Source organism: Musa acuminata, chromosome BXJ3-3, assembly GCF_036884655.1.
Source record: "Musa acuminata AAA Group cultivar baxijiao chromosome BXJ3-3, Cavendish_Baxijiao_AAA, whole genome shotgun sequence".
In the NCBI taxonomy this organism is placed as follows: Eukaryota; Viridiplantae; Streptophyta; class Magnoliopsida; order Zingiberales; family Musaceae; genus Musa; species Musa acuminata.
The window spans coordinates 6,465,232-6,489,954 of NC_088351.1; the positions used below are offsets into that span (position 1 = coordinate 6,465,232).

A 24,723-nucleotide genomic window follows, 5' to 3' on the forward strand; every position below is an offset into this window, starting at 1 on the left:
TAGGCCCAATATCGAGCTGGCCGTGAGTCATACCTGTCAGAACTCCTTCTAACTCAATGAATTATTATCTTTGTAATAATTCACTTGACTCATCGACTATGGACGTACTAGGCCACTACGTCGTAGTCCCCAGACGATACAGGGGAATCCAATCCATTGGACTTGTCTGTCCTCAATTACCGTGTACCTATAATCTCTCATCCATCTAATATCCCAGAGACCGTATATCGAGCATGGTGCTGTCAGACCCATACGGTTTTTACTCGAGTCTCGCTCTAATCGGATTCTCTCGGAGAACTCTTTCTCTCTCAACCCGAATGACCCTGGCTAGGGATTTGTCTGAGCAAGAACACATGGGATATTCCTCTCATGACGCCGAGAGTGGATGATCCTCTATCAACACTCAATAGCCCTCGTAAGGTCGACTACCACTCCTAATGACCAATTGTACTAGATCTGGGACAGCCAAACCTATAAGTCTGGTATCAAAGAGTGAAGCACTCATATAGGACATCCTTGGTGTCTCACGTCTAAGGACCAAATACACCACTAGGACTACAGAATCGCTGTCTGACAATTAAGGCATCATCAACCATCCAGCATTCCGTAAGCGGATCAATTAGTGAACTCATTCTCCAATGAGCACATGTACTGTATCCCTAGTGTCCCTACACGAGCAGCTATGAGACCAGCTGCATCCATCATATGGACGGGTATAAAGCACACCAGTCTATCCGGTTATTACGATGTCCCTCTCGAGTAACCTATGATCGGGATTATTTAGGATATGTGTTTAAAGGTGAATATATCTCATTATCGTGATATCATCACGATCCGATTCCCATTGCACAAATTCAAGGACATCACAATATATATATGCATTTATGCAATAGTTATAAAGTGATATACGTCAAAATATAATAAGCAAAAAGATTTTGTATCAAGTCACACGTGCCATCACTCACGTGATTGGCTTGCTGGGTATCTATGACTAGCATTGTTGAGGTGCACATTTGACTCATAGGCTATGCGTTTGATCGTTTGACTTGAATTCATGACCGGGTCAACTATGCCCCAGGGTCATTGTATGCTTTGACCCTAGGGCATAGTTAGTTAGTCAATCATGTCTTCCACTTTATTAACTCTTTTGTTTTGATGCAAGATCACCATCTAATGATGACACTGATCGACCAAGTCATGAATTCATCAATCACCCTAGCTCGAGTGTTGAAGGAGAGGGATGACTTGGTAACGAGAGCCATTGAGAAGGATTCCCTAGTTAATAAGGCTGAGCAGCTTCGAGTCTAGAAGATAAACTTAGAGAGAGAGTTGGCAATGGACCAACACTGTTTGATAGATATAGCGAGTCGATAATAGACCAATATTGTTCTAACGCTAATCTATTAGTGTATATTTTGGTTGATCAAGTTGGGATGATAATTTGGATCTAATAGAGATTTGTTTCAAGTTGATCTCAGCTAAGTCACTGTTCACAGGGCATCAATCTTGCAAAATTAAGTCAAGGATGCTCCCGACAAATGCCTCTCCAATGATCAAATCAGTTTTAGAGTTTGGTGCGATTGGACTAATCGACAGACACCAAAGTGAAGTTGTGTGTGAGCATACCTAAGGGTGGTGACTTTAGAGACGATTGTACCTCAAATTGTTAACGACAAGAGGGGACATATGATATTTTTAGAAGACAAACTTGACACCCACATAGGTTAGCCCTATAATCACGAGTTTGGACGATCGATCGTTCAACCACGTATCACCCCATAGTATGTCTCATAATCCGATCGGCAACTATCGATGTCGATCACATGTGATCCTCGTAGCCTTTGATGATCTCATCGATCCATCGACCCATGTCATGGTAACGTCGTGCATCACTTTTGACCTATCACAGACAAATCAAGATGTGAGGTATCGACAGCTAGGTTGCAGTTCATGTCTTGCAAGAAAAGGTGGTCGTGATTCGTATCCACTGTTCTATCGCTTAGGTTGCTTCTCCGCTCTTCATATACACCTCAAACGTGCGTTTGCTTGACCAAGCATGGGATTCTCTTCCTGTTTGTTATCCTAAAACACGACAATTAATTCTTCGAGTAGGGATTCTTAAATAAAGAAAGGTTTGGTTCCATTCACGGAGAAACAAGAAGCTCGCTCGCTAACGTACCGGCAGCATGGCGCTCGCTTTAAGAAGACGGAGTACCGAGCACATGTACTTCTGCCGGCGAATAATTTGGAGCACACATTTCCTGTGAATCCTGATCTAAATCCTGCCAAATCCCTTAGAGATTAATATACTCCAAGTTGCTAGATCTCCAGGAACCCACGAGAAGAAAATGATATATAGCAGATGAGGAGCCACCAAACTCATGCGCATGTCTTTTCCTTGGGAACATGATTTTTGCCGCGACATGCTTTTAGAACAGTAAATATTTTTGTTTAAGTGAAAGTATGTACATTATAATAATTAAACAAAAACTCATCGGAGTCTTTCTTTATGTTTGCTTAGATTCAAGAGCTTTGGATTACGAAGGACGACAACTCATTTGCTTCGATCTGAAGGACAAAACAAGTGGATGTCTGAGCTGGTAAGATGGCGAACTCCCTATATGGAGTCGATGAGTTCCATCATACTGTGACACCGTCAATTTATAGATGTCACCCAAAAATAAGTAGAAACTGACTCGTTAACTGTATGAGGGATCAAACGTTCGATCCTATTGAACATTCAAATCGATTACCTGCGACGACCTCCCCGTTTTACCCTTCTTCTGACCCCCACTATTCGTCCAAATCGCGGCCTGAAATGGTCATTTGACAGTTAAAGAGGACACCTGGCGGTCACCGGCAGGTTGCTTCGCCTTGGGGGATGTCGGCGGCACAAAGTCCAACCCACGAGTCAACGTTCCCCTGAAGTCAAAAGGTTGGTTGTTTTTCGTTTCCTTTTTAACTTAACGTGATCCCTCGCTAGCAAAGGTGGGACTCACCGGGACCCTGGATCATTCCACAGTTAACACACGGGTAGTCGACGGAGTACGTTTGTTGGGCTGGAAAACAAATATTGATTTTAATTTTAAACTGCTTCGGAGGGACAACTCGGTCGGTGTCTCAAAATTCGATATTCTTACGCCAAAGCAGCTGGCGTTACCCCCCCAAGTGGACACACGCCGTCGCGTCAGAGGTGGAGGGGTTCGGTGGGATAAAACGTGGGTAGAAATATCAACATCCTCACACATGGATTTCCCGACGCCAGAAACCGTGACGTAGAATCTACGAAGATGAAAAGGATCAACTGCTTCCGCCAAGCCACCATCCGTTTCAACTATCAAACCAGCATTTGCCATGTAACCAATTTCGTGGGTCCCATCGTCCAAACCGGCAATCGTTCTCGAATATTCACTCGCCACGTCATTCTTTTGCAAGAATTACTACAGCGGATTCCTTTTCGAATCCACCAGTCTCGTTCGCTCGCTCGTTGCCTGCCGTCTTCAATTGTAAACATCATTCAATGGTTTGTCCGGAGACCGTTCGGCGTCATTCGAGTGACACTACTTATTAGGGTTCATGGGGGGGAATTCGAGGGCGAATTCGCCGTCTTTCTACCTCCGCGGCGCGATCCGGAAGTCCAATCTGCGATCCCGAGTATCTTTCTTGCTGGCGTTTCCTTTTTCCTTGTCTTTTATCTTTTGATCGGCATTTGGTTATGGATTCATTTCCTCCTGTTTCTGGACCGGAGGACCACGAGGGCGCGATGGATACGGGTCAAGTGCTCGTGGAAATCCAGCCTCAAGAAGAACTTAGGTTCACATGTAAGTATCGGCGCATGAGTTCGTCGCCTGATGTTCTTGATCAATGGATAGGTTTCAAGATTTCGATTTCGAGAAATGGATGAATTTCAGATAGCTGGAGTTCAAATATTTTTTGATAGGCCTAAAACATTGACGATTCTCATCTGATTTCAAATTTTCTGAATCTTGTCATTATGATGTTGAGGCCCCCTCGTTGCCTCTTGCATGGCCAAAATTCATTTACTTTTTGGTGGTTTATGTTCTTTCCTTTTAAGAAAAAAGAATGTTCTTCCTATTTGACGTTCATATTATAGCTGGTTAAATAAAAGATTAATTAGAAAAGAAAGAAGTGTTGTGCACATGTTTAGTCATTGATTTTAGGGAATCCATTAATTGTCGAGTATGATGGTCATCAATATAGATATTGGACTTGAAAGCCCATGAATAAAGATGAAACTAGAATAGCTTGGAATTCCTTGAAGTGGAAACAGGGTACTTAGAATCTGCAGTTCATGCTGGCATGAGTGATTTGTGTCTTCTGGAATTCCCATTTCATCCACTAATGAGGTACGTTCTGGTATGAACATAATACAGTTAGATAATTGACATGGACATATTTAAGATACAAATCCTCTTTTTCATCATGAACTAATGATCTGATACTCCTCGCATGGAATATCTTGGCAAGAATTAGAACTTCTATGACACTATTGGCTTTCACAAAAATTATAGCTGCTGAATCTATCAAGCTGAAAAAATTTTACAAGTTATAATGATCAATCATTGGAATCTTTTTTAATATCTTGTTGACGTTTTTAAATTGATCCTATATGTGTATCATTTTGTTGGCTATGATCTTTTAAAATTGCTCTATCAATCATATTCATTCAAAGTCTCTTTTTTTTCCTGATTTTTCCACATAATGCTTATAACCTGCAAGATATCTAAAACCTAGGTTAGTTAATTTATGTAATTGTACACTGATACTAACATAATACAATTTCTTTGTCTATTCCAGTTGAGTTAAGGAAGCAGAGTTTTTGTTCTGTTCAACTTGTCAACATATCCAATGATTATGTTGCATTCAAGGTTAATGCTTCTCTCTTACTGTTTGCCTCCAATATAGAGATTACAACCGTTAGTGATGGGATAAGCAGGAATTGTATGCTCTGCACTTCAGTTCAAATTGCCTCTTGAAATTTTATGCTCATTAAGTAACTTGTTCATTATTGCACTGAATTAGTACATATTTGTTTGAGACCAGTCACTCTCGTCAGCATAGTCAAAATAGCATCTAATCTTGCATATTTCATTGTCTTCTGGTGTCAAACTTATCACTAATTAGTCTGAGATACTTTCCTTCCATTTCTTGTTCCATTATGATCTTCTCTGGTGCTGTACCTTATCCTTACTATCCATTGTCAGTTGCTCTTTGTTTACTTTGCTAGATTCTCAAGCATTGGAGGTTAATGTCTCAGTTATTTTCTTGATTGATAGGCTTAATTATTCATGGAAGCCTACTTGTGTGCCTTTTGTTGGAGATGAATGTTGTCTTTGCATTGCCATTGCCATTGCCATTGTTCTCATGAGTTATTTGTAATTGAAAGTGATTAAACTATTTCCATATTCACTAGGTTAAAACAACATCTCCTAAGAGATACTGTGTGCAACCAAATATGGGCATCATTCTACCAAGATCAACCTGCAACTTTACAGGTCTGCTATCTCGCTTTTGTTTTAACATTGTAAATATTCATGCCTAATATATAATCCAAAGTTTCTAGTTAGTAATTAATATCAGTTTATAAAAGGTGCTTCTTGAGTTATGGCTGTAAAAATTTTACAAGGAAATGAGATCAGGCTGCATCCTGTTATCATATCTTTACTCGAGCCATTTCCCATTCACATGGATCAGCTAGAAGTTGTTACTGAATTTAATGATAATGTGCAAATAATTTCTACATTGCATATTGGCACATTATTGGTATCTGTGTGTTTGATTATTTGCTTGGTTATGCAATTCTATTTTAGTTACTATGCAAGCACCGAAGGAAACTCCACGTGATATGCAATTAAAAGATAAGTTCCTTGTTCAGAGCACAGTCATTCCATTTGGTACTACTGATGAGGACATTGTACCAAGTTTTGTAAGTATCTAATAAATTGAAGTCTTATGTGTAGTATTATACTATGTCCCATGATTGTTCTTTTTTGGCTCTACAGTTCTTTAAAGAAAATGGTAAATACATCCAAGAAAACAAGTTGAGAGTTGCCCTTATCAGCCATCTACATCCTCCACCACCAGAAAATAGAACTTTGAGGCAGGAGCCAGCTCATGATATTCCTGATTTGGCTGAGATTTCTATTGCCACTAATGGCATTTTGAAACATGAACCAGCTGAAGAAGTTCCCATTTTGATAGAAACTTCTATCTCAAACAGTGGTGCTCTGAAACAGGAGCTTGATCATGAAAGAGAGATGTCAAAAGAGACTTGTTATTTTAGTGATCAAACACTTGGTGGAGTAGCAGATGTAACCCCATCTCTTGTAAGAGATCTCCTTCCCTGCATGTTTTCTGTTTCTGTTGCAGCTTCCTTTTTTGTTGGAAAGCTTACTTCAGATAGTGTCAATATTTGCACGTTTAATTTGTACTGAACTACCAGAATCTGGATCTTGTAAATATTATGTTTGTAAACAGGCATTTAATATCAACATTATGCACTTTCTGATATTGTAGAATCATCTAGCCTCTATAATCATCAGATTTAATGATATTTGCAATTTTGATGTTGAAATTGGTTCATTACTTATGGTACCATAAATCTGTCTCCTTATCTGATGGAGCTTCTTAACTGGACTCATGTTTGTCCAGGTGGCCGAAGATATTGATGAGTTGAAGTTGAAACTCAATAATCTCGAAGCAAAATTCAATGAGGTTAGATAGTTCTAATATGTAGCTTTATTATACCTATTTATGCCGTTATTCTGGTGTTATGCGTTATATTTCTTATCACATGTTATTTTTTGGTATTGACAACTCTCTTTTGAGCAAGACTTTTGTTACCTTTTCCTGTTGGCAAGTCAAAATGGGAATAGCATACCATTGGAAGGGAAGCAAAGGTACCACTCATGGGGCCCATGCTGTCATCCTTCCTCTCTAATCACCTTGAATCCCCATTTGTCTTAACACCATCAGGAAACAAAGGCATTTATCATTCTCTCATATATCATGCTATTTTTCACCCGTGTCCCAGAACATTCTCTTGCAATCTGCATTTATCAGAAAAGAGTGATTTGCTGATTTTGCATAATGGAAATTGCATTGTGTACTGTACTATTTTAGACCATAAACAGTTGTTTTATTTTCAAAGTTCTTGCAATGTCTTTCAAATTGCATGTTTATATTGTATTCAGAACCTCGCAGAGCATATTTGAATAACCATATTACTAAGCAGAGCTTCAGGTTTCAGTTCAGTTGCTCTAGTTGTGTTTTGTTTCTACTTGTAGCTGTAACATTGGAATTTATAATAGTAATACATAGTAATATTATATATATATATATGTATGTATGTATGTATGTGAATGTGAATGTGAATGTGTGTGTGTGCGTGTGCGTGTGTGTGAGGCTAAATTCCATCTTTTTTAGGCAACATGTTACCATATAGTCTAAGAGATGGAAATATTTGCAGGCTGAGAAGACAATAACAAGTATGAGAGAAGAGAATATTGCAGCCATTCAAGACAGAGATAAATTTCAACTAGAAATTGTGAGTTTTTTTTATTGAAAACAAAAGGTTATGATTCTTATACTATAAAGAACATCTTATATGTAGGAGCGAGATGGAGCTTAAATATTTTGCATACCCATTAGATATTTGCAGAAAAGTAAACTAAACTTCTTTTTTGTGCTGCAAAGCTTTGTAGTAGATTAACCATCTGTCAATACATGGTCTATGCTGACACCTATCTCATACTAACCATGTTCTTTAAGAAGAGTCAACTGTGGAATGCAATTGAGGATCTCTTTTCTGAATCTTCTCTCCTTTTTACCATACAAGTCTGCATTCTCGAGGTTCTTTTCTCATTAGCTATCAACCTAATACTAGATAGGTTCAATTATAAGTCTAAAGTAATAGTAGTAGACTAGTGGTGGCTCCACATTATCACGTGTCTCCAGTCTCTTTTTCTGCTCAAGGTCACTCACTATACCCCGCTTTATCCACATCAGTAGGTAGCCTATTTTTTGCTTGAGTTCTCTTGTCATACTTAGTAGTAGATTCATTCTGTACCTTGCAGACACTTGTAGTAGGATATCAATTAACATGACCCGATTCTAAAGAAAACTATTTCATTAACTTCATAGGTTCAAAGGCAAGCGACCCAAAATGTTCAAAAGTTATTTGGACTAGACCCATTTAGCATTTATATATGATTATAATCATCCAACCATTTTGGGTATGGAACTGTTTGAGGTGTCAAACATCCCCATTCAATTAATGCTGGTTGAAAGACAAATAATTGATAGACTTGCTTATTCAGCTGTTGAAATTTCCATCTTTATCTGATGATGTTGAGACCATGGGCATATTGTCTTAAAGCTTCAAATTGGCTGCTTCATAAACTATACACTATATCTTCAATATGCAAGGCATCATTCTCATTCTCATTCTCGGGGAGAAGCCTGAGTCCAAAAGTACGTGAAATGGCTGCTGATTAGCACAAATAGTATTCTTTTTTATATATATGATGTCATTTTGTGGGAATATTTGTTGGTACAAGTTTCTCTTCTACTGCTATTTGATTGGTGCATTTTTCTCCTTTCAGGCTGCGCTGAGAAGGAAATATGTTGTCAACGTTCAATCCGGTTTTCCATTTTCGTTTATAGTATTCGTGGCACTAGTTACTATGGCATTTGGATATCTACTGCACCCATGAAATCCATCTCAATGCTCAAGCCTGGCTTAGTTTCATCAGAGCTAGAAACTATAATTTGTAAGCAAAAAGATTACAATTCCAATGTCAAATGTCAAATATTACAAACTCTTGCAATTTTTTTTACGTCTTCCCCTGCCTGCTTATGCCATATTTCCATGTAACAAATGTTCCACTTTGTATAAAGAGAATTCAAGGCTGATGTCAATTTATGTAAAATGTGTGTATCTTGTGACATTTCTGCAAAAACATGCTTTGTTTTGGACCTTTAATTTCTGATACGGATCAATATTCTTACTGTAAAAAAAGGGTTTCCCTTTCCATCCCAATATTCTTCCCCACTGTCTTGTGCTTTCTTTTAGTAAGCTTTTGTTGCACAGTGTTACTACTTCCGAGAGCCTTGTCAGCCGTCGTTGGATCTTTCCAGCTAGTCCAAGAACATAACTACAGGGCATCAGATGATCACAAATGTAATTGCACTATCCATGTCTCTGGGAAAGCTCCAATCTTGTGATAGATACCACATGCAATGTTGTTCCAATCTAATCATCCTCCAAGTTGGAAGGATTCGTGTTTATCTCTTATCTATGACCACAGCATCGCCATCATCTCCCGCCTGTTTCGGTATCATCTTCCTCGACAGTACATTGATTGATCCCTTGCACTACACCACTGGTAGTCCAATCCTTTCCTCAGCTCAGGCATTATGAAGATAAACTTAGGAAGATATATGTTATATTATTCGGTGGATCATTCATTCTTTCTCTTTTGAGGTTTTGGATTGGGTTGATTTTTTTTTAATTAAAATTGATTTTAGTTCGAATCGGTTAATCAAGTCGAAGAAGAGTACCCTCCCAAACTTAATCCGTGTAGTCTTTAAAATCAAATTATTGATAAATCTATTCGGATTAAAGATCTATATTTGAGATTCTATTTTTTGATTCGAATTCGATTCCCATACTCATGCTTGGTGCAGAAGATACAAAACATGCAATCTATCTAGATTTACTCCATCATTAGTACACTAATCAGTCTGTCGAATTGTTGCGTGAACCCAACAAATGTACTCCGGTGGCAATTCATTGGTGAATCCACAGTTGGTAGTGACCGGTTTCTCATGCAGGTGACCACCACCTACTGTGAACCATATGATTGCCCTGATTTGTACAAAAAGTTTCTGATCGATAAGGGACAGACATTGATGCCGTGTGATGTATCAATAGTTAGCCATCATTCTGCAAGTGAACTCATATCACATCTATATATATGCACACCTGCATATGCTCTCAGTGAAATAAATGAACAGCAGATCACACACAGCCGAGTGTTTCATATCAACATGCTATTCTTTCTAGTTCAAGAGAATATTAACATATCGACCATAATACATACATTATGTAGTTCATTGCACCAGGCTAATGTAAATGTGGGGTTTGGTCCCTCTTACCCGCAAGACATGAACCTTCAGACATTCAGGTCTACGGTACTAATTTGTTCTACCTTTCTGTCTACACTTATACTATTTTGATTATATACATACATACATACACACACGTAAACATTTCAATTTCGATGCAGTAGAATCGCTACACTGTCTGCATCTCCCGATCGTCCGCCGCCACTGCATCCATAAGTGAAAACCTTTCTCCGGAGCTAGGAATATCATCAGAATCCATCTCAGGTTGCATCATGCTCCTGATGAACTCTGTGAACAGAGGCCAATGCTCCGGCGAGAAGAATTCAGCACCCATCCTATGATAAGTGAATGAATCCAATCTTGAATTCTCAGCGAGAATGTTCTCCTTTATTCTTCGGAAGCCAGTAGTACCCACTCCCACGAGGGAATAATTCTCGCCGGCGAGTCTCACCCCATGCTTCCTGCATGCTCTCATAATCTGAGACAGCAGTGACTCCGGGCTGGACTTCACACCCTGAGGCTGATCCCGGTCAGAGAGGTCCATGCCTGGGACGATCATGGTGCAAGACTTGCTTGAGAAGATCTCCGCCACCGCCTCGTACCCGTCTCTACCGTCAGTGTTGTAGAACCCAGCCGTCAGTTGGGACGGCCGCGACCGGGTTTTATGCCACCAGTGCAGAAGCGGCACCTTGGCGGAGAGTGCAACAGGCAAATCACCAAACACTTGTGATGCCACCGAGAGCAGTCGGCCACCGTGAGATAAGAGCTTGCCGGAGTACCAGGACAGGAAGAATTGCCCGTAGGCCGTCTCCCAGGAGCCGCCATTCTCTTTGAAGAATTTCCCGAAAGCCGGTGACTGGTTGTATTCAGGGGCATCATGAGGGCCAGAATGGCCCCAGATAGGGTTGCCGGCTTCCATGGCGTGCCGTTTGAGATCAGCGAGCATATACTTGTCGTAACATTGGAATTCTCCAACACCAGTAAATCCATGGCTGCCGGAAGGAGGAAAAGAAGGGTATCGCAGCTCGCCATTGGGTCCGAGACCGATGGTGATGTCCTAAGAGGCAAAGGTTCGATTTTTATCCAGACGAACCGGATGAGGAAGGAAACGAAGAAAGGAGGCGGCTTTGCTTACCTCGATGGTGGCGCCGAAGAAGTCGGAGAAGGCAAAGCGGAAGCTTTGGAAGAACTCCTCGTACACTTCCATCGGGGTCTTGCCGTCGAGGACGGGGAGGTCGTCGACCGCGAACGAGAGGCAGTCGGGGTGCCGGCGGCCAGAGCGGTCGGAGAAGAGGAGGTCGGGGTTGGAAGCGGCGGTGCGGGAGACCGACTCTGGGAGAGGGAGGCGGGGACGGCGTTGGGCGTGAAGGTGGAGGGAGACCCGGAGGCGGAGACCGACGTCGCGGGCCATGGCGGCGAGGGCGAGGTAGGAGGTCCATTCACCGGCGGCAGCGACGCCCCAGAAAACAGGGAGGTCGACGCCGTGGACGCCGAGGAGAGCGAGGGCGCGGAGGCCGGCTGCGATGGCTTTGCCGTGGTTCACGGCGTTGCAGTCGGAGACCGCATCCAACGGCAGACCGACGTACAGCCGAACCGGACCCGCCTAAACCAAAATTAATCCAAACCATCCGTTGCTTACATCAAAAAACAACGACAATAATCTGGACAGCAACGCTTAATCGCATTTATCTAAATAACATCTACGATTAAAATCATAATTAATCTTCGATCTTAAGCAGTAAATATGTCCAACAAAACAAAGGTAGAAATTAACGAAACTAACCTCCTTCTTCTTCATGGGAGGCGGCGCTTTCTCTTCCAGGACCGCCTCAGACCGGACAGCGCCCTTGCGAGCCACCCAAACCGCTCGCTTCCTCCACGCCCCGCTCGCCGGCGGCTGGAACCCGACGCAGCTAGTTCTTGTTCTGGCCTTGATGGAATCCCGGAAGCCCAGGGTTCGGGCAGGCAACAACGCCTCCGGCACAGCCGCCCCTGCTCGCTTCACCGCCAAACCAACCTCCATCTTCCCCGACTGCTACTTCAACCGAAGCAGAATAGGAATGATTTGGTGTTCCAATTGTGAGAGTGTGGCTGTTCGAGATCATAAAAAGGGGGCGGGGCGGGGCGTCGGACGAGGGGCCAGAAAAGTAACGCCACGTGGCAACTAATCCGCAACAGAGCTACAAATCCTATTTTTTGGGGATTGAATGACATATATACCCTCGACCACCGGATCATCTCCCTCGAAGAGGTTCGGCAATTTGGTGGTTTTTGGTAAAAGGCTGGAATATAATTGGAAATTGGAAAGGACGCGTGGCAGACAGAGCCGACACGGGAGTTTCCAGACGCCTGAGCAGCTGTGGAACACCAAACAGAGACGACTACCAATTGGGAGATCGAAGTGAAGGTTTCGGAAACGTGGCGAAGTGTCTTCCGGTTACTTTCACAAACGGAAAAGAGCCCTCGGGTAGCTGATTCGTTGACTGGCGGGCTCCAGAGCGAGGAAGAAGGCCAAAGAGATACGTGGCTTTCGGCTTTTGGTGAAGGCGGAAGGGCACCGTCACCGGCGGCCATGACACTGGCTATACGGCATTCTCCAGTGCCGGCGGGAATCTCCTCAAGCGCACCTTGTCTGACACGTCACCAGACTGAGACGGCAGCGATACTGTTGTTTAGGCTCTTCTTGCATTTATCCCCCTACGAGGTATCTATTTCGGTATATACCTTTACTAGTCATTCTTGAATTAGACTGGTGAGAAATCTGCTGTTACTGTTGACCTGATGTCAAGACATTTGGGGTTGCTTCTTCCCATGGTCATCATTTGAGTGTTTATGGGAGTGGAAGGTGGGCATGCCAAAAAGTGCCAAAACTCTTCACTCATCAGTCCAATCCACCAATTGTTGGAGGATGAACAATCAACACCATCAAGTGGGCAATCAGGGGATGAATTGTGGATTGGCATCCAACAAGATAACTATTGATGCAGGTATAATAAATCATTAAGGATAAGTTTGTTTTGCTTCAATTGTGTTGGATCCAATACAAAAAGCTACTGTTCAATAAATGGAATAATTACTATATTTTTTATTTAAAATATTTAATGTGTATAGTCTTGAAATTAAACATGCTATCATTATAAAGGTTTAAAGAATATTAATATTAATTAGAATCAAAATATCTCTATTGTATTTGTGAAATGATTCTAAGCAACGAAGATTGTTTATAAGGATATCTGTGTATGTCAAACTAAAATTTATTTCTAATTTTTGGATGGTATATATATCACCTAAATAAATATTTAGACCGACGTTTACGAGGCCGACTCAAATTGAGCCGATAGATCTATTTGGGCCTACTCCAATTGGGCCAACTTAATTTGGGCTGACTAATAGAACTAAACCGACCCGGATTTTTTGAACTGTTCAAATCCACCGCCCGCCCCCTTCTCTCTCTCTCTCTCTCTCTCTCTCTCTAGCCCCAGAAAATGTCCAAGAAAATGGCCACCACTGCAACCCCCGTCGACGGCAGTGGCGGCGGCCGTCAACTCCGGTCTCATCGAAACCCTCTTCCCAGATCGCCTCGATTCCGATCCCAGACGAGTCACGAAACCGTCGTTCTCGCTCTACCCACTTCCCTGCGCAGCAGCAAGAAGACGAAGCAGCAAAAGAAGCGGCCCAAGACCGCGCCCTCGGAGAAAGAACAGACGCCGACCTGCGGCAGGAATCGGCGGCTGCCCTCGGCCTCACCGGACGCAGCGCCTCAGAGCCGGAGAAGGTCGCCCAGATTTGCCGCCAGCGCGGCGAAGTGCGAGAGTGGCATGGGGTCGAGTGGAGGAGGAGGGAAAGAGATTGTTCCTGCTTCGAGGAACGTGCGGCCTTCGAAGCCAGTCGGAGCGCCTCAGATTCCGAGGAGATCCCCGAGGTTAGCCTCTATTGCGGCTGTTCACGCGAAGCAAGACGGGGTTCTTGATTTGGGCGGAGGAGGGAACCCGGTGGAGGGTGCGGAGAAGGAAGGTGGGGGAAACAAGAGGACGAAAGTAGAAGTGAGGGCGGAGGAGGCGAAGGAGGTAGCGGTAGGAGCATTGGAGCATTGTTGTGGCCCCGAGGAATGGACGGAAGAGCAAGAGATGGCATTGCGGAAGGCTTACTTGTCGGCTAGGCCGTCGCCACATTTCTGGAAGAAGGTCTCCAAGATGGTATTTTTCCTTGAATCCTTCTTCTTTCCGATTCGATTTTCCTGTTGTGCTTCAGGTCCTCTGTGTTTTGGCGGACTCTAAATTTATCTGACAGGTCTTGTCGTCGATTAACTTGTTCTACACTGTGCAATAGGATCGACTAATCTGTTATGCTGATCTTTGTTCCAATCCTTGATGAGGCTGTTCTGTAGGATTTAGAACCTTTAGATTTACTGATTGATTCAAATTGTTTGAATAGACTACTTTGCTGAAATCTCAATGGAGGTCAGCATTGCCTTCAAATAAATGATGTCATTGGGTAGCTCCAGGTTTGACAATCTCTTTCTGCATTTTCCTAATTCATTTTCATCACTAGATATTTTAGAATTGCTTCTTCTTGTGTGCTTCTTGTTTAATTTCCACAGCTACGTTACATCCCCAAATAGTGACGTCTATTAGTGCTAAAATGCACACAATATTTAGAGAGAAAATTTATAATAAATATGTTTCTCCATGAAATAGATATATGAATTATAATATATAAGATGAAGCAATGAAGTATTTACAGCATGAAATTTGTAAGTTTCTTATCACCAAAGAGTCTTTGAATATATTAAGAAGCACATTTACAGTACTTATTTCATAATCTGAATAAAGTAAATTGATAAGCTTTGCGCATCTTTTCCCAGCAAAGGAATAAAATCTCACATTGGCACAGCATGTGCATTTTCCTTTTTGCTGATGATTGACATTGCTGGCAAATAAGAGAACAGCAAGCTAGAAAGAAAAATAAGAAATTGTATCTAGTGATGCATGCCGGATCGTTCTGATTTTCCTCATAGAAAGTAGAAATAAGAACTATTACTAGAACCGACATCATGCAGGAGAATTCATTTTTGTGAGGAACAAGTCAGGCTTACATGATTGAGATGATAACTAGGCCTTCTGGTGAAGTGCATCATATATCATGCCTTTCCATGGCAGTGCTAATTACTGCATTATAACAAGGAAAAGGCTTTGACATATGTGGAATATGAAGGAGATTTCTTATGCAAAGTTTGCTTGTAGATGATAGTGCCAACAATAGCTTCATGGAGCCTTAGGCTTAATATGTTATTTTTAATAACTGTACCAGTATAAACTGGTATCTGGTTCTAAGTTTTAGATCTTTTTGATGATCATGGTGAACCACAACTTTCAAGAGCGGGCCTTGATACAAGGGTAAGATTGCTCCTTTGTGTCCTGGGAAATCAAGATTTGAGTCATGGAAACAGTTTTTTTAAATATTTAAAGATAAGATTGTGTATATTGATTCTCCCCTGGTGGGAGCCTCGTCTTTTGGGTATTTCCTTTAGTGAATCATAACTTTTGTTCTAATTGATGAATAGGAGTAATAAGTGAATTTGCTAATTTTTTAGCTCTATGCAGCTTTCACATCTACGTCCACATCCACTACTTCCCTTTAATCCATGAGCCATTGAGGATATCCCTAAGGGTGAAATCCAGTGCAAAAAAAATTACAAATAAAGTGAGGTCCAATCCATAAGGAATTCTATTTTAAAATTTTCAGTGGGCACTTCCAGTGAATCAAGCTGTCAACAGCATAACCTGTGTTCAGAGTTTTGAATCCTTATGCTTACATTTCAGGAAACCAGAAGTAGCAGTTCAATATTATACTGTTAATTCTGATACATCCTTAATCTTCCATGACAAATAACATAACAAAATATAATGTTAATTGTCAGTTTTACTGAAATTGATGTATTGCACTTGACTCCGAATTATACAGTTGAGTCATGAATGCCAATAATTGCTATTGTTCATATGAATCATGGTTTTATATTATAAACACTGTTACTGTAATTATGAAGTCTTTATAATTACAAGGACATGGTTGTCTATGTACTTAGCCATGTAATTTTTAGCTTGCTATTAGGCATTGCAGTAACAGTGTTTCCAAACCCAGATTAACAAGTGACTTTTTCTCAATTGAAATGTGAATTGTGATATTCCATATATCTACAGGTACCAGGAAAATCTGCTCAAGAATGCTTCAACAGAATCCACACAGAGATTGCAACTCCACCCCAGCATCAACCTCGTTCAAGAGCAATCAAAAGCAATTGGTCTCCAATAGGAAACGTTACCTTTTCAGACAAATCTGTGGACAATATGAAGCTGAAGGTCAAAAGGGCAAGGAGCGGCAAACAAAAGAGTCTTGTTGCACAGAAGACAGTGAGGCACTTGCTAAGGCAGCACTGCTTGGCGGATCAAACCAAGGAAGCAGATTATTTCTCGGTTCTCGAAACTTCACCAAGTGCATTAGCATTAGATTTGCCCGAGATCACATCCCCTGGAACACCTGATCGTATGTTTACCAATGCTGGTTTCCTCTTGAAGTGCAGTGAGAACTCTACATCAGCTGCTCATAAGAGGCTCTTGTCACGGTTCAAGACCAGTAATGCAGATCCAAGTCCTGAGGTTCTGAAGCAGATTAAAAACGTGGCCTTGCACGAGAAGTACATCGACCATCTACATTGCAGAGAAGCAAGAAGAAGAGCACATCCTAGGACAGCAAACTTTGTCGCTGCTGGTACGTACAACAATACCAGTAACGATCCAGAACCTGGAGTTCTGAAGGCCGCAAGAGCTGCTTTGATTGCTGAAGCAAAAGAAGCTATCACTCATTACCAGTTCGCACAATCAAACTTCATAGATCATGAGGACGATGATGCTACATCTGATAACCTTGATGGTAATTCTGATAATGATGTTGCATGATGAGGAAGTGATTTAGGCCCTACAATGAAGTCTCGGTAGGTGTAAACACACACATTCATCAATAATCCATATCTTAGTTGATATTTTGAAGCAGGATTTTGGTGGTCTGATCAAAGGCCGAGATGTTTTATGCTAATTGTTTTATCATTATTGCTATAACATCAAATACACAAGTATTATATCAATGATGCCAACATCGGCTGCTGTACCAAACTATAAGTTCTCTCGGCATGTATTTGTACATATATATGCTCTCTCGAATCTATATGTCCTCTTTTATTCATCGAAGTCGAATCTGGCATCGTTTTTGTTGTGGATTTTGCAAATGGCCCTCGTCTGAAGCTGCATATTATAACATCACATCTATATTCAGATCATTCTACCACAAAAGAACAAAAACAAATTACGAAAAAGAGTTTAAGCTAATGTTCTTTTATATATATACACGTCAAAGTAGCAGCATGCATCACTCTATGATGAACAGTAGACGTTCTACGAAGCACAAGCGTGTCTCTGATACATACCTGACGATCGGGAGAGTGGAGGATGTACTCGTTCATCAACCAACCAGTCTTGGTGACGAACCCCGTCGATCTATTCTTGAGGTTGAACGCCAGCGACGTCTTGTGCCCAATTACCTCCGCGCCATTGTAGATTGGAACAAGCGGAGATTTGCCATACCAGAAGCCCGCCCCGGCCGTCCGCCTCACGTGCGCTGACGTACTACTGCTGCCGCCTCTGTCGGCGGCGGCGCTCATCCTATGCCTCGGCGTGTAGTAGTAGCCTGCGCCTTCTGCACCGTCCACAAAATCTCTTGCAGATCAAGCTGGTAACGAAGTGGATCGATCAAGTAAAGATTGGCATGCTTACCGGGTAGATTCCATGGCTCGGTTTGGTAGATGTCGGAGTGGTGGATTTCGCCGGGTGGCACCGGGAGGCCGTCGACGAGCGGGCGGAGGAAACAGCTGATGACCTCCTGGTCTGTGGGCACAAACCTTATGCCCGGGGGGAACGGCCCTGCCATATTCTTTTCTTCTTTACTATGGTTAGTCTCGGAAGAGCTCGAGGGAGATGATGAGAAGGTATAGCTGCTACTGCTGTGGTTATATAGACAGAGGCGGCGGCGGAAGCCTACTCGAATTCGGATACACGTATCTAAGACTCGTTTACTAAATCGGATTCCATACTGATTCGGATTCGAATCGTGCCAGGAAACCGTTTGACTTCGGATGAGATGACGTGTGGCCGAATCCGACATGGAAATCTATTCATCGATCTGATCTAATTTTATTCCCCACAAACTTCACAGCAAGCATGAAAGTATTTAAAATATATGTAGTATTATATTATATTGTATTATATAAGGTTTTAATATATCTTGTATTTTACAAAATTTATAGATAATATACTTTCCTCCAGCATATATGCCAGTCCAAATATTAAGGGTCTTCACATAGTGTTAGCCACTTCTCATTATGATTAACAGTAACTACTTTGAATTATATATGTAAATACCTAAAATATCTTTAAATATCTACATTCACTTATAATTATGGCTAAGATTAGTTAATTTAAATTATACTATATATATATATATATATACCTAAAATTTTCTTTGTATTTTCGCAATATAGAAATTTCCAAAAGATTATGATGAAAATTAATTATTTTCAATTATATATAAACCTAAAATATACTTAATTTTTTTTATTAATTATGGTTAATATTAGCTAGATTGCATTAAAAGAATATATATGAAGCTAAATTTTGAGTGTTGGGTTTGCTTGTGGGAACAGCTGAACATAACTCTTGGGGTTTTCTCATGGGCATAGTCAAACATGAATTCTCATAGAAACATAAGTGCATTTCTAGGATAGGATATGGTTGATTGATTTCAGATAGGTATTACAGAAATTATAATTAAGTACATGATCAACATAGGATCATATGGGTTCCGCACTGACAAACATAATGTAATTACAAACTTCAACAAATAATACATTTTTTGAACATATACATATCACTAAAAATTTTAAGATCATCCACATTTACCTCTTCTGTTAACAAATTCTGTAACAATTTGGATTGCTGTTGATCTGATCTACTGTCTTTCTGCTATCGATCGCTGCTACATCTTGCCACTTAAAACATCGATTTCCACAAATTTTTGCATAGGAACAAAATGATAGCCCTTCACAAATTCTAGGGGTTCAGGGAAATGTTCTATAGTTATTACTCTTGAGAAACATCCGATCATTCCTTACAAATTTATCATGTACTTACAACAAAACATATAATTAGAATATAGTCAACACTGCTACATAAACTTCAACTACTCACGGAACTATGATGCATGCCAAGATACAAACAATCACTCGAGTGTTCATTTTTTTGCTCGATAGCACTAGACTGTCTTGGTAGAGATAAGAGACGAATGCCCATAGTGCAGTTGCTATCATAAATGAATCTCCTGGACATAACACCCATCCATGTTTACTGACTAGGATTCGTCTTGGCAAAACGGCCCTTGATTCTTAGCCTGCTGTCAGCTCGAATCTTTCGTGATTCATACCTTATGAGCTTGTTGTATCTGCTTAGTTGACAAGAAAAACAAAGCAAGGTAGCAGTAACTACAAGTTCAGAATAGGAATTGTCGTTTTCATCAACAGAAAAACTGCAGTATCTACTTTCCAGAAACAAGGAGAGAAAAATTATTAATCTAAACTCACTTTCGTGTCTTTCTCTTCTCCTGATAGCGCAAAATTACAGAGTTGCGGTCTGCACGAGCTAATTTATAAATGCCTTTGAGAGGCAAATGTTGCATCTCATCTTGAGGGACAAACTCCACATGGTCTGTGTTTGTATCATTGCCATGACTTTTACATGCATTCGCTTCAGCAGCCTCATTCAGTGATGACAAGTTTACGGCAGAAGAGGTTCTGGGATATTCTCCAGGAGGATTTAACAAGCCAATTGTAGTGTTAGCTTCACGACAATCAATCTGGTTACCTTCAAGTGTAATATCCTGCAAGAAGAAACGAGGGTTTGTATCACCGCTTCTAAACAAGAAACATTTTTTACGGCATTGTTCTGAATATTTCTCAAAGTGCCTGTTAATTTCTCTAGTTTTTGCACAGATGCAAGAATTAATAGTTTCCTGCTATGCATAATTTGACAACCACAAAGGCCAATAGGTCCTGTTATTAAAGGATGGTGGTAATATCTGTTCAACACAGTTGCAGAAAAACCACCAACTAATCAGCACAAGCAGATAATTCACACATCAAAACCTTGAGGGAGAAGAAATTGCAGAAAGCTAAGTCAAAAAAAGGCAATAGTTGATAACATCAGAAAAGAAAATAAATATCATTTTGTCAATAAATATCATAACAAGCAGCAGGAAGCAGAGAATAGAGGGGGAAGCTAAAAAGAGAGGCAAAGAGGGAAATGAGAGCAACATTAAAAAGTGAATGCAAAAAAGAAAAATAAATCAGGCCAAAATTTTCAATATTCCAATAAAAATACACAGGAGGTATAGTTTTCTTCCATTATCTTTCTCTATGCAACACTAGCCTCAGTCTACACTAGCTCAACTTACTTTATATGTAAGAAAAGGCATAAATAAGGAAAATTATTCATAAGATTGAATTATTCATAGTCCATGTATGATAATATTTATCAATAATAATTATGCATAATCATACCAATGATTCTAATCCAAATATTATTTCATTAGTATTAAAAAGGAAATTTTTGACATCATATTTCTCAGGGTAAGGACTGAATTTTATTCCAATAAGAAAGACAAGCAAGTGGAAATAGGCCAACAAATTGTTAAGTAATGTATATTGGCTATCAGCCTGACTAATGAAGTGCCTGAGGGATCTCCTTTTTCTCACCAAACTATAATATAGTCAGTCACATAATTTAATAAAAAAACACATAAACAGAAATTTAGGCTTTCCAGGAATATACTATTAAACAATAATTAAAAATTTAAGATATTCATCTTTAATAATAAAAGAGAGAAGGTACAAATGAACCCATGACTTCCAATTCCCATTCAGAAATTTTCACAAGCTTCACACATGTTAATATTTTTCCCAAAGTAACTGCACAAGACCAATAAAAGCAAGAGTATGCCCTAAAAAACTATTTAAGGAAGTAAAAAAGAAGTTAGCGATATTTTAAATAGATTCCTGTCAAAGTAATAATTCCAATAATAGAAGTGACACAGAAAATTTTAGAAAATCTGGAAACATTAGAAATCTCCATATCAGAAATTTATTCGAATTTTTCCTTTAACAGATTGATTGTCATGAGATGGGAACATATGATGAGGGAACAATAACATCTTAACTTTCAAGAAGATCTTGGTCTTCTTCAGATATTCTTTCAACTTTCAAATTTGAGTTGTTGCACCACATGATATCAAGCAAACAAGATAAGTTCATCAAATTGAAATACAAGATTTCTTTGTACCATTTCAAGAAAATTAACAAGCATACTATATAGAAAATAAATCAGAATAACATATATTGCAATTCGACCCATTTCATGGGTCTAAAGTTTGCAAATAAAGCTGAAGAACACTCCAAAGATGCAAAAAGGAAGAGCAAACCTCATGAGGAGTTGTGACATTCCACGAATTATTTGAAGCCGGGCCGACATTCCACGAATTATTTGAAGCGGGGCCCAGATAATCAATTTGAATATTTTGTTCTGAAACCCAACCATAGGATTCCATTATTGGTGCAACAACTTCATGATAATCATTTGTACCACTTTCAAGCTTTATAAGATCACGAATTTGCTGAATTATCTCTTCTTTATGTTTCCCACAAGTTGAATTTCGATGCTGTTGCAAAAAGAAGACCCCAAAAAGTAAATATCTTACCCTAGATAAACTAATCAATCATAAATTTCTTTAGGAAATCAGAAAAATGGAACAATTTTTTATTGGAATTAATTGTTCAATAATGACTATGAAAAGACTCATGTTTAGAAGCTAAGCAGCAAAAACAACACTAAGAACATTAATAGTATATACAGCAAAAACAAGAATGAAGTTAAACTAGCAAGTCCTATTTCCGTTCATATATTAAGGCCTAAATGTTAGTACCCATAAGTCAAAACATGTGAAAGTTATTCAAAAGTTTACTGCAGAACAGTCTGATAGAGAGTTGAAAATTCGTGCAACAATTTATTGGAATATTTGTTGGGACCAGATGAGTTGCCAACCTGTTGTTATGTGTCAACTATCATCCACAGAATAGTACCCATGCTCATCCTTTCTCAATGAGCACTTATTGCAACTCAACTTGTTCCATCATCACCAAAACATTAAGGTGCAACAATTTGACTAATCCATACAAAATTAGAAAAGCAATAGCAAACCGAAAGATCAGTGAAAGATGAGAAAAAGAAAATTACGATCATTTTTTGTTTTTATTTAGACTTCCAAGTTTGCGTCTCCTTAGTATCGTTAGCATCATGCAGATTCATTTACATGCTCTCTCGCTATATGCTACTACTATTCAAGCTCTTTTTTGAAAAGGAGGAGGAAGAAATTCTTTATTTCAGGAAATAAGACATTAATTTGACATATATGCAATTGTTTCTGTAAATTCAAGTCATCAAACAAGCAAATCAGCAATGAAATTCTAGAAAAGAATGAGAAAGAACAGCACAAAGAGACCAATTTCGATTTGATTCACATACCTTTGGCAAGGGAGGCATCCCCATAGCTTGAAACCCATGACTAGCAGTGGTAGGCACTATAAAATCCTCGAAGCTAAGCACCGGCTGCGCCTCCCACACACTCCCGTCCTCCACCAGGTAGTCACCGACGTCATCCGCCTCCCCTTCCAACACCTCCTTCTCGTCCCCGCCAACCCCGAGAGCCGACACGAGCTTCCCCGCCGAGGGACACCCAGAGAAGCCCTCGACGGGTCGGCGGTCGTGCAGCAGCCCGGCACGCCCGTGGGCGTCGAAGTCGCAGTTGGCGCAGAGGAGAGCCCGGCACGAGGAGCAGTGGATGGCGGAGGGCTCCGAGCGGCATGCGTCGCAGAGGAGCGCGCGGCGGTGGCGGGACGACACGGAGTTGGCTGCGTGCACGTGGCGGTCACAGGCGAGGCAAAGCCGCGCCGCGTCGGCCCGGCACCACAGCAGGGCCCTCGCCGCCCCGCAATAATCACAGCTTTCTTCTCCAGTCCCGCCCCTTTCTCCTCCTCCTCCTCCTCCTCCTCCTCTTCCTCGCCCTATTTCTTCTTCTTCTACTACAGCTACCACTGGTGCTGTTGCTTCTCCCTCTTGGCCCATCTACTGAGTTGAAGTTGGAATGCGAGGCTTGAGAGGTGGGTAGATCGAGGTGGTGATGAGGGAAGCAAATAGGAGTGTGTAGAACAGGACCAAGCGGGGGGGAAGAAGGAAAGAGACATTTGAAAGAGAAGGATGGGAAAAGTTCATCAGCGGTAGCATCGAGAGAGTCTGGAAGTGTCTCCCGACCCATTCGGTGGAATGACTGACAGTTGGTTCTTGTGTTGTCATTAATCGATAGGGGGAGGTTGGGAGATTTTTCTTCATGTACCTTTCACAAACATCTTTCCCCCAATTTTTTTTGTTTGTATTTTTTAATCTTTTTTCTTTATATTAATTTTATGGAGTTATGGTACTCTATAATTAATTATTAGTAGATCTCGGATTGTCTAAAAATATATATTTTATTCTTTAAAAAAGATATTTTAAGAGATTTATATTTAAATGACGTCAAGGGCACGTCGAGCTCTATCGGATTACAACTCATATACATCGTACTTATCACACCCTAAATATTAAGATTGATTTATAAAAGTATACTAAATTAATTTTAACTTAAATATTTTTTATTCTAATTCGTCAATAAAATTAATAGGCTACTGATAATAAATCACCTACATAGTGAATTTACCTAAAACACAATATAACAGAATGTTTCTAAAACATAAAACATTGTACTCAAATTTCTCTTATTGATTAATTCTTTCACCAATTATTGTGCATTTATTGCTCTTTAAAATTGTTCATCAAGAAATAGGTGGTTGCCAATTAATTGCTCCAAAGATGACTGGGGGTTTGACCAAGTAAATGATAGAAGAAGCAATATTAACTATGTAAGAAACTAATTATGTTGCCAACCAGTGAAAATTAAAAGAAACCAGAAGTCAATTATTTTGGAAGACTGCATGATTATATAATTAATAAATATGCAGGTGCATAATTATATGTTCTGATGAATTCATCATGAACATTTTATATATAGGAGTGTGTGAATTTGTGAGGCTAATAGAAAATATATTTTTATTTTGATTATCGAAATAAAATGGAGCAGAATCGATTAAGATGATGAATATAAGGTTAAGCGATCTAATACGATAATTAGTAAGTGTGAAATTATCACTGTGAGTGGGATGTGGATAATTAAATGAAACCTAAAAAGATTTTTAATGAAAACTATAAAAAAAAATAAATATTTTAAATTTAATTAAATATATGATTTTTTACCTATATAATCGATCATAAATAATTGAGACATTACGGATTAGATTTTTCTCTATTTGATATACTTAAAGTGGCTTTA

At 40.1% G+C, this 24,723-nt stretch overlaps 4 protein-coding genes across 5 annotated transcripts; 2 read left to right on the plus strand and 2 right to left on the minus strand.

Moving 5' to 3' along the window:
* The first annotated feature begins 3,498 nt into the window (after positions 1 to 3,498).
* On the plus strand, positions 3,499 to 9,004 carry LOC135633077 (vesicle-associated protein 1-3-like). Of its 2 annotated transcripts, XM_065142148.1 has the most exons (9): positions 3,499 to 3,654; positions 3,749 to 3,821; positions 4,819 to 4,889; positions 5,435 to 5,516; positions 5,832 to 5,947; positions 6,024 to 6,347; positions 6,673 to 6,735; positions 7,490 to 7,567; positions 8,625 to 9,004. In XM_065142148.1, exons 1-9 carry the CDS (start codon positions 3,577 to 3,579, stop codon positions 8,733 to 8,735), a joined length of 996 nt encoding a protein of 331 aa, XP_064998220.1. In that variant the 5' UTR covers positions 3,499 to 3,576; the 3' UTR covers positions 8,736 to 9,004. The 2 variants fall into 2 exon arrangements, with proteins under 2 accessions (XP_064998220.1, XP_064998221.1); XM_065142149.1 differs by lacking the exon at positions 7,490 to 7,567.
* Positions 9,005 to 10,059: 1,055 nt separating this feature from the next.
* Positions 10,060 to 12,253, minus strand: LOC103977706 (inactive beta-amylase 9). Its single transcript, XM_009393292.3, has 3 exons — positions 11,933 to 12,253; positions 11,285 to 11,752; positions 10,060 to 11,206 (listed from the first exon to the last, which is right to left on the minus strand). The coding sequence occupies exons 1-3, from the start codon at positions 12,170 to 12,172 to the stop codon at positions 10,319 to 10,321; spliced, it is 1,596 nt and encodes a 531-aa protein (XP_009391567.2). The 5' UTR covers positions 12,173 to 12,253; the 3' UTR covers positions 10,060 to 10,318.
* A 1,340-nt stretch (positions 12,254 to 13,593) lies between these two features.
* Positions 13,594 to 17,198, plus strand: LOC103977707 (uncharacterized). Its single transcript, XM_009393293.3, has 2 exons — positions 13,594 to 14,345; positions 16,350 to 17,198. The coding sequence occupies exons 1-2, from the start codon at positions 13,635 to 13,637 to the stop codon at positions 17,103 to 17,105; spliced, it is 1,467 nt and encodes a 488-aa protein (XP_009391568.2). The 5' UTR covers positions 13,594 to 13,634; the 3' UTR covers positions 17,106 to 17,198.
* Positions 17,199 to 19,314: 2,116 nt separating this feature from the next.
* Positions 19,315 to 23,526, minus strand: LOC135632684 (zinc finger protein CONSTANS-LIKE 13-like). Its single transcript, XM_065141355.1, has 4 exons — positions 22,827 to 23,526; positions 21,727 to 21,963; positions 19,835 to 20,130; positions 19,315 to 19,695 (listed from the first exon to the last, which is right to left on the minus strand). The coding sequence occupies exons 1-4, from the start codon at positions 23,424 to 23,426 to the stop codon at positions 19,599 to 19,601; spliced, it is 1,230 nt and encodes a 409-aa protein (XP_064997427.1). The 5' UTR covers positions 23,427 to 23,526; the 3' UTR covers positions 19,315 to 19,598.
* Positions 23,527 to 24,723: the final 1,197 nt, after the last annotated feature.

Bases quoted from the DNA above. Each gene is read 5' to 3' on its own strand.
- LOC135633077 (XM_065142148.1), top strand. From the start codon at position 3,577: ATGGGGGGGAATTCGAGGGCGAATTCGCCGTCTTTCTACCTCCGCGGC. The intron at 3,822-4,818 runs GTAAGTATCGGC...TGTCTATTCCAG, and splicing joins AGAAGAACTTAGGTTCACAT to TTGAGTTAAGGAAGCAGAGT. The intron at 4,890-5,434 runs GTTAATGCTTCT...CATATTCACTAG, and splicing joins ATGATTATGTTGCATTCAAG to GTTAAAACAACATCTCCTAA.
- LOC103977706 (XM_009393292.3), bottom strand. From the start codon at position 12,172: ATGGAGGTTGGTTTGGCGGTGAAGCGAGCAGGGGCGGCTGTGCCGGAG. The intron at 11,753-11,932 runs GTTAGTTTCGTT...ATTTTGGTTTAG, and splicing joins CTCCCATGAAGAAGAAGGAG to GCGGGTCCGGTTCGGCTGTA. The intron at 11,207-11,284 runs GTAAGCAAAGCC...TTTGCCTCTTAG, and splicing joins TCTTCGGCGCCACCATCGAG to GACATCACCATCGGTCTCGG.
- LOC103977707 (XM_009393293.3), top strand. From the start codon at position 13,635: ATGTCCAAGAAAATGGCCACCACTGCAACCCCCGTCGACGGCAGTGGC. The intron at 14,346-16,349 runs GTATTTTTCCTT...ATATATCTACAG, and splicing joins GGAAGAAGGTCTCCAAGATG to GTACCAGGAAAATCTGCTCA.
- LOC135632684 (XM_065141355.1), bottom strand. From the start codon at position 23,426: ATGGGCCAAGAGGGAGAAGCAACAGCACCAGTGGTAGCTGTAGTAGAA. The intron at 20,131-21,726 runs GTTTGCTCTTCC...TTCTTCTTGCAG, and splicing joins ATGTCACAACTCCTCATGAG to GATATTACACTTGAAGGTAA. The intron at 19,696-19,834 runs GTGAGTTTAGAT...TCAACTAAGCAG, and splicing joins GAGAAGAGAAAGACACGAAA to ATACAACAAGCTCATAAGGT.